The sequence below is a fragment of the Lucilia sericata genome, unplaced genomic scaffold (genome assembly GCF_015586225.1).
Source record: "Lucilia sericata isolate MDLA Ls3-8-SP2 unplaced genomic scaffold, ASM1558622v1 Contig005158F_arrow, whole genome shotgun sequence".
NCBI lineage: Eukaryota > Metazoa > Arthropoda > Insecta > Diptera > Calliphoridae > Lucilia > Lucilia sericata.
In genome coordinates, this window is record NW_023997458.1 from 12802 (window position 1) to 21629 (window position 8828).

The 8828-nt window shown below is 27.0% G+C and overlaps 2 protein-coding genes across 2 annotated transcripts; both read right to left on the reverse strand.

Moving 5' to 3' along the window:
- Positions 1-4992: 4992 nt before the first annotated feature.
- On the reverse strand, positions 4993-5541 carry LOC119615437. The gene has a single exon (XM_037971450.1). It carries the CDS (start codon positions 5445-5447, stop codon positions 5064-5066), a length of 384 nt encoding a protein of 127 aa, XP_037827378.1. The 5' UTR covers positions 5448-5541; the 3' UTR covers positions 4993-5063.
- Positions 5542-5688: 147 nt separating this feature from the next.
- On the reverse strand, positions 5689-7358 carry LOC119615435. The gene is made up of 3 exons (XM_037971449.1): positions 7162-7358; positions 6305-7103; positions 5689-6247 (listed from the first exon to the last, which is right to left on the reverse strand). The coding sequence occupies exons 1-3, from the start codon at positions 7326-7328 to the stop codon at positions 5807-5809; spliced, it is 1407 nt and encodes a 468-aa protein (XP_037827377.1). The 5' UTR covers positions 7329-7358; the 3' UTR covers positions 5689-5806.
- Between the last annotated feature and the right edge of the window lie 1470 nt (positions 7359-8828).

Here is an 8828-nt window from a genome sequence, read left to right on the forward strand (position 1 = left end):
TAAGTTTAACTTACTTTTTCTTAAAAATTAAAAAAAACGAGTTGCCAACTAAAAAAAGATTTATACATTTTAAAGGTTTTTATAACAATTTATTTAATGATTGCATAACTTTTCAATAATTTTGATGAAAAAATTTAAATTTCAACGCATTGCCAACTAAATTATTAAACATTTACACAATTTCGCGTTACCAACTCTAAAATGTTTTACCAACTTAAATAAATTTTATAAATTTTCAAGGTTTTTATAATAATTTCTTTAAGAGTTGTAAAATTTTTCGAAAATTCTCATAAAAATTTTATATTATATCGCATTGCCAACTCATTTATTAACCTTTTTAAAGATATAGACACTTTAGCGTTGCCATTTGTAATCAATTTTGAATATAGAAATTATAAATTATTTAATAAACATAAAAATATTAGATTTGTTTAGTTTATGTTACTATTAGAAATATTTTTGCGTTGCCAACTAAAAAATATTGAACATTTTCGAACAACTATAGATATTTTATAACTTTTTCTTTCAAATTCCAACAACTTCTTCTTTTCTTTCTTAATTTCCTATAACAAATTAAATAGATTTATCCATTTAAAATTGTTCGCATTGCCAACTAATAATATATTTGAATATTTTTTGGAAAATTTGAACTTTAAACTAACTTTAATCTAAAGCTAACAATAGAACAACTACATTTCGTTCTTAAATTGTTCCCACAATTTCTCCTCATTGCACTTAATTCTAGCGTTACCAACTACCATTTTTCCCTTAATAACTAACCCCTCTTTCCTTTTACCCCCTCTAATAACAAAGAAAAAAACCTAAGACCTCCCTCAATATTGTTACTAACAAATTTTTAAACTGTGGCATCCACCCCTTTAAACAACACAAAATAAAAACCCACAAACAAAGAAACCCTATAAAAAAACTATAACTTTTTTAAATACAAGATTTTATAGATCATTTTTTTAAAGAAAAAACAAAAACAACAATTAAAAATCTATAAAATCTTAACTTACGCTTACTGGAAATAAATAAAAGACTAAAAAAATAACAAAAAATAAATTGTATAAAAATGAAAACCCACAAAACTTTGTAAAATATTAAAAAATTAAATAAAACAGAGAAAAGAAGGGAAACTTTTTAGCTCCAGAAAAAAAAAAAAACAGGGGAAGTGGTAAAACTTCTTATAAATGTTAAACATATTAAAGAAATTTTATGGTTTTATATAAATTTTAGAAATTTTTATTGAAAATTTAAGTTAAAACTAGTTTTTAAGTTAATTTTCTTTAAAAGGGAATTTTGGGTATTTTAAAAAATTTGTTGGGAATTTAAAATTTTTAGGGAATTCATAAGAAAATTGTTGTTTTTTGAAATGTTAACTTTTTTAAACAATTCTTATGAAGTTTTTTTTTAAAAAATAGCATTTTGAAGATTTTTTAAGAAAAGGGATTTTTGGGTATTTTTAAAAAGTTTTTGGGAATTCAAGAAAAAAGTGGTTTTTGGCAAGTTTAGACATTTTTAAGTATTTCTTATTAATTTTCAGTACAATTTGGCAAAAGATTAGAAATTTTTTATTAAAATTCTATTATGGGATTTTGGGTATTTTCAAAAAGTTTTTGGGAATTCCAGAAAAATGTTTTTTTTTTGCGTTATTAGACATTTTTAAGTATTTCTTATTAACTTTCAGGACAATTTTTTGGATTCCAAGAAAAAAGTAGTATTTTTGGTAATTATGCTATTTTAAGCAATTCTTTTACATTTTATTACCAATTAACTGCTAAATTAGTTATTTTTAAAGTAAAGGGATTTTGGGGATTTTTAAAAAGTTTTTGGTAATTCAGGGAAAAAGTAATTTTTTGCACTATTAGACATTTTTAAGTATTTGGTATTAATTTTCCTGAAAATTAGTTGCAAAACTATCGATTTTTATTAATTTTCTTTTGAGGGATTTTTGGGGATTTTTAAAAAATTTGTAGGAATTCAAGAAAAAAAGTAGTATTTTTGGTAACTATGCTATTTTAAGCAATTTTTATATATTTTATAACCAATTAAACACAAATTCAGCTATTTTTAGTTAAAGGTATTTTGGAGATTTTTAAAAAGTTTTTGGGAATTCAATGAAAAAGTTATTTTTTTGATTATTAGACATTTTTAAGTATTTGTTATTAATTTTCCTGACAATTAGTTGCAAAATTATCGATTTTTATTAATTTTCTTTTGAGGGATTTTTGAGGATTTTAAAAAAAGTTTTTAGGAATTCAAGAAAAAAATGGTATTTTTGGTAACTATGCTATTTTAAGCAATTATTTTACATTTTATTACCAATTAACTGCAAATTTTGTTATTTTTAAAGTAAAGGGATTTTGGGGATTTTCATAAAGTTTTTGGGAATTCAAGAAAAAAGTTTTGTTTTTAGAAATTTTGAGTGTTATGAACATTTTGCATACCATTTCTTAATTATAATAAAGAAAATTTGTTCAATTTTTATAATTTTTTTTTTTTATAAACTTCCCCTGTTGTTCTGGACTAGGGTTAGCCTTACATTGGCTTCTCCTCTTTATAATTGTATAAATAATTATAAAATAAAACTAAAAATTGTTTTACCAGCTGCATTTGTAAACTTAACAAAACATAAACAAACAAAAAAAAACTTTGTAAAAAAAAATAAACTAATTTATTATAAAAGTTATTTAATTAAAATTAAAAAAAAACAGCTTTTTTAAATGTTGAAAGTTAAAAGAAATTTGTAAAAAACTATATATATAAAAAAATTAGTTAAATAAAACTATATATATAAATGTTAAATAGATTTTAAATGAAAAAAAAATAAAAAATTTATTAAAAATAAACTAAAAATTTAACAGAAAAAAATTTAGTTAAAAATTATTAAAAAAATAAAAAAACAAATTGAATTTAATTATATAATAAACAAAATTAAAAAAAAAAATATTAAAAATAGCTATTTATATACAAAAAAAAACTAAAATAAACTAAAAAAAACATTAAAATTATAAAAAAAATAAATTATACACTCAGAAAAAAAAACAACATGTTACAAAATTTAATAAAAAAAAATAAAATAAATGTTTTGATACTGCTTAGGTACTTTATTATAAAAAAAAAACAAAAAAAAACATTTAGCAATATTAAAAAATGTTAAAAAAAAATTCTTAAAATTTTTCCCAATTTCTTAAAAAACAATAATTTTTTTTAAATAAAATTTGAATTTTTCTTTTTTATTTTCTTTTAATATTTGGTTATTACTCTCAAATACAAACATAAAACCAAAAAATCCAGCTCATCAAAATGTGTGTGCGTAAAATAGTTAAGAAAACATAAAAATATATTTAACAAAAACAAAAATAATAAATAATATAATTTTTTCTTAAACATAAAAAATATACAAACAAAAAAAAAACAGTTTATAACAAAAGTTAAAAAAAACACAAAAAATTAACCCACCAATAAACATATAAATAAATAAGTTTATAATTTATTAAAACAAAACTAAACATTAAACAAAATCTAATAAAAAAATTTTTAAAAATAATTATAATTTCTTTAAAAAACAAAAAATAAATAAATTCCCTTAAAAAACCTCCATCCTTTAAAATAGCCTCCTTTCTCAATCCCCTCCCACACACTCAACACTTTAATTAAACCCAATTTGCTAAGTTTTTCAAATAAATTTTGCAAAAATTTAAATAAAAAAAATTTTAAACAAAAAAATCTATATAAAATTAAACAAAACATATATCCTGTAAATGAAACCACAATAATAATTGAAAAAATAATAAAAAAAAATATTTTAAACAATAAAAAAAACTATAAAAAATAAAGATGTATAAAAAATTTACAAAAAAAAATCCAAGAAGTTTTATTTAAAATTGAATAAAACAAAAACTAAAACACAAAATTATATACTAGACTTCAGACTAAACTATAGACTAAATTATAAAGCAAACCATAGACTAGTGCTAGTTCAGTTCTAGTCTAGTTCTAGTTTAGTTCTAGTTCTGTTCTAGTTCTGTTCTAGTTCTGTTCTAGTTCTGTTCTATATCTGTTCTAGTTCTTTTCTGGTTCTGTTGTAGTTCTGTTGTAGTTCTGTTCTAGTTCTGTTCTAGTTCTGTTCTAGTTCTGTTCCAGTTCTGTTCTAGTTCTGTTCTAGTTCTGTTCTAGTTCTGTTCTAGTTCTGTTCTAGTTCTGTTCTAGTTCTGTTCTAGTTCTGTTCTAGTTCAATTCTAGTTCTGTTTTAGTTCTGTTCTAGTTCTGTTCTAGTTCTCTTCTAGTACTGTTTTAGCTCTGTTTTAGTTCTGTTTTAGTTCTGTTCTAGTTCAGTTCTAGTTCTGTTCTAGTTCTGTTCTAGTTCTGTTCTAGTTCTGTTCTAGTTTTGTTCTAGTTCTGTTCTAGTTCTGTTCTAGTTCTGTTCTAGTTCTGTTCTAGTTCTGTGCTAGTTCTGTTCTAGTTCTGTTCTGGTTCTGTTCTAGTTCTGTTCTAGTTCTGTTCTAGTTCTGTTTCTGGTTCTGTTCTAGTTCTGTTCTAGTTCTGTTCTAGTTCTGTTCTAGTTCTGTTCTAGTTCTGTTCTAGTTCTGTTCTAGTTCTGTTCTAGTTCTGTTCTAGTTCTGTTTTAGTTCTGTTCTAGTTCTGTTCTAGTTCTGTTCTGTTCTGTTCTAGTTCTTTCTAGTTCTGTTGTAGTTCTGTTGTAGTTCTGTTCTAGTTCTGTTCTAGTTCTGTTCTAGTTCTGTTCTAGTTCTGTTCTAGTTCTGTTCTAGTTCTGTTCTAGTTCTGTTCTGTTCTAGTTCTGTTCTAGTTCTGTTCTAGTTCTGTTCTAGTTCTGTTCTAGTTCTGTTCTAGTTTCTGTTCTAGTTCTGTTCTAGTTCTGTTCTAGTTCTGTTCTAGTTCTGTTCTAGTTCTGTTCTAGTTTTTTTCTAGTTCTGTTTGAGGTCAAAATTATAGTGTCGAGTATATTTGAAGAAAAAAATCGTGAAATTTTGTTTAATTAACTAATATTTTATTAAACTAAATAAATTATTAACTATATTTTGCAAAACTCCTGCTGCTCAATAGCGTCCTTTGTATTTACCATCTTCGGGATAGCGCAACCATTTTGAATTTGGTCTTCTTTTAGGCTTATCATAACAACCGCCAATATGCACCACACGTATAATGGGTCGGGGAGCTTTGGAATTCTCCAACTTATGTTTCATAGCATCACAACGAAGTTTAGCCAAGTGACAACGAGAGGCAACAGTGGTCTGTATGCCATCAACAGATATACATAAGGGACGATAAATACGCGAACAAACGCGTTCGTCACAGTTTTTTAAGGCTTTTGAATCGTTGAGTTTTTGGTTGGAGTCGTCGTAAAGAAGATTGTCCCTATAAGCGGCCTTTGTTTGTAGGGTAATGGTAAAGATTAGTAGAAAACTTATGAGAAATTTCATGTTAGAAAAATTTTTGTTTTGGTAATTGGTAGTAAATGTTGTTGTTCTATTGTTGTTTAAAGATCTACTATTATTCCATGATTCAAAGCATCATAATTTATATGTTGAATTGATCTAAGTTAGTGAGGCGCTTAAAACACTTGTGTAAATATTTCTTTAAAAAAGTCTAAGAGGAAAAAAGTGAAAGAGGAAATTATGTATGTCAAGGTGTGAAGTCATTGATTGATTCAAAATATGTATGTAGTTTGAATATGTTTTATTATCTTATAAACAGTTGTTTTTTGTCTTAAACTGCAGTTTAAATCAAATTTCGAAATTTTCGAACTTAATTTTGTAGAAAAGTTAAGTTTTTAAATCGCTTACAAATCATCCATATAACCCATTTCACAGGCATGTCTGAGAATTGACAAAAATTTCATATTCACTTCATCTCCCCCCGCTTCCAAAGACAATTTACGAAATTCTTCACCATGAATATCGGTGGTCCATAACTCCGATATACGCGTACATTCCTGGGGACTGCAAAACATCCAGTGTAAAAAGTGCAAACAGATAACAACACCATAAAAGGCAAAACGGGCAAAATGCGCAAGAAATTTAGCAAAAGTATAGTTCTGTAAAATCTTGGAAATATCCTCTACCGACTTCTGGGAAGCTTTTAAAGTAGTGGAGAGAGTAGAAAACATGGTGTTATGATAGGTTTTCAATAAATCTTCCCAAATTGCATAACGTTCCTCTTCAGCGGTATTAAAATACATAAAGAAAGATAAATCCAAAGCGGGAGAGTCAAAACGTAATTGCTGCAAGATCAAACAAACACTTTTTGAAAGTTTTAATAATTTGTTTAGAAAAATTACCTGAAAGTCTATTAGTTTAACATCTTTTACAAAATTATCCTTATACATTGTTACTTCCTCAGCTTTATATTTAAATAAAACATTATTACGATTGTAGTCTCCATGCAAAATGGTGGCAAAATACCGATCTTCTTCAGTATTATTTACTTTCGTTCTTAACTTCTCGGGCAAACGGGTAGGTAAATCAAAATATTTAGCTTTTAATTTTTCCAAACATTCGATTAGTTTCAAATCTTTGGAACATTTCTTATTAAAAGTTTCTGTATTAAGTTTACGTTCAACGAAATCGTATAAACGATCAAAGGCATGTCGGTGTAAAATACGATAACTATTATTTTTAATATCATTCGGATCATTTTCATTAATAAATGGAAAATCTATAATACCCGACTTTAAAGTTTCGAATTGTTTGGGTTCTACAGCTTTTAAAGCATAGGACAAAGCATGTAATTGTCCCAAACGTTTAGACATATTTAAAAGGTGTTCTGTTTTCAACACCAAACGTGGACCCAATTGATAGCCTAATGACTTAAGATTTTCCATAACCAAAGCCGCTTCTCTGACATTAGGGGCAGAGCTTAAACCCTCTATATAACCAAATTTGGCTATGTAGATAGGCGCCACTAAATCTTTTACATTTAAACTATTAACATTTAAATCTTTTAACAATTTATCATAGGCGGGTAAGACCTTACCATAGGCATAGATTTCATTGGAAAATTGTGTATAAGATTTGCTAGTTTCACGAAAACTTACATCGCCACGCATAAATTTGGCAAATAATAAACGTTCTTTTATGCTGCAATTATAAAGTTATTAATAAATTATTAAGTATAGGTTTTTTGAGTGAAATTTACCCTTCTCTGGTTTTAGTTTTTAATTTAATATCATACAAACTGGACATAAAACTATCTAAGCCTCCTGTTGATTTCGCTTTATACGAAATCAATTCTTCATTGTCCAATTGTGCCACAATTTCCGGTATTAGATACTTTCCTATATAAACTTCTAGATTAGAAGACATGTTTCAGGCTAAAAAGAGTGAAAAGTTTGTTTGATGTTAATCTATAATATAGTCCAAAGTATAGTCTGGTCTAGTCCATAGTGTTGCCTATAGTCTAGTCTATAGCCTTGTCTATAGTTTAGTCTATAGTCTGGTTTATAATCTAGTCTATAGTATAGTCTAAAGTCAAGACTACAGTCAAGTCTATAGTCAAGTCTATAGCCTAGTCTATAGTCTAGTCTATAGTCTAGTCTATAGTCTAGTCTATAGTCTAGTCTATAGTCTAGTCTATAGTCTAGTCTATAGTCTAGTCTATAGTCTAGTCTATAGTCTAGTCTATAGTCTAGTCTATAGTCTAGTCTATAGTCTAGTCTATAGTCTAGTCTATAGTCTAGTCTATAGTCTAGTCTATAGTCTAGTCTATAGTCTAGTCTATAGTCTAGTCTATAGTCTAGTCTATAGCATAGTCTAAAGTCAAGTCTATAGTCTAGTCTATAGTTTAGTCTATAGCTTAGTCTATAGTTTAGTCTATAGTCTAGTCTATAGTCTAGTCTATAGTCTAGTCTATAGTCTAGTCTACAGTCTAGTCTATAGTCTAGTCTATAGTCTAATCTATGGTCTAGTCTATAATCTAGTCTATAGTCTAGTCTACAGTCTAGTCTATAGTCTAGTCTATAGTCTAGTCTATAGTCTAGTCTATAGTCTAGTCTATAGTCTAGTCTATAGTCTAGTCTATAGTCTAGTCTCTAGTCTAGTCTATAGTCTAGTCTATAGTCTAGTCTATAGTCTAGTCTATAGTCTAGTCTATAGTCTAGTCTATATTCTAGTCTATAGTCTAGTCTATAGTCTAGTCTATGGTCTAGTCTATAGTCTAGTCTATAGTCTAGTCTATGGTCTAGTCTATAGTCTAGTCTATAGTCTAGTCTATAGTCTAGTCTATGGTCTAGTCTATAGTCTAGTCTATAGTCTAGTCTATAGTCTAGTCTATAGTCTGGTCTATAGTCTAGTCTATAGTCTAGTCTATAGTCTAGTCTATAGTCTAGTCTATAGTCTAGTCTATAGTCTAGTCTATAGTCTAGTCTATAGTCTAGTCTATAGTCTAGTCTATCGTCTAGTCTATAGTCTAGTCTCTAGTCTAGTCTATAGTCTAGTCTATAGTCTAGTCTATAGTCTAATCTATAGTCTAATCTATAGTCTAGTCTATAGTCTAGTCAATAGTCTAGTCTATAGTCAAGTCTATAGTCTAGTCTATAGTCTAGTCTATAGTCTAGTCTATAGTCTAGTCTATAGTCTAGTCTATAAACTAGTCTATAGTCTAGTCTATAGTCTAGTCTATAGTCTAGTCTATAATCTAGTCTATAGTCTAGTCTATAGTCTAGTCTATAATCTAGTCTATAGCATAGTCTAAAGTCAAGTCTATAGTCTAGTCTCTAGTCTAGTCTCTAGTCTAGTCTATAGTCTAGTCTATAGTCTAGTCTATAGTCTAGTCTATAGTCTTGTCGACAGTCTAGTCTATAGTCT

Coding starts and splice junctions, on each gene's coding strand:
- LOC119615437 (XM_037971450.1), bottom strand. CDS start 5,447: ATGAAATTTCTCATAAGTTTTCTACTAATCTTTACCATTACCCTACAA.
- LOC119615435 (XM_037971449.1), bottom strand. CDS start 7,328: ATGTCTTCTAATCTAGAAGTTTATATAGGAAAGTATCTAATACCGGAA. Junction 7,104..7,161: donor AAAACTAAAACCAGAGAAGG/GTAAATTTCACT, acceptor TTATAATTGCAG/CATAAAAGAACGTTTATTAT. Junction 6,248..6,304: donor TTAAACTAATAGACTTTCAG/GTAATTTTTCTA, acceptor TTGATCTTGCAG/CAATTACGTTTTGACTCTCC.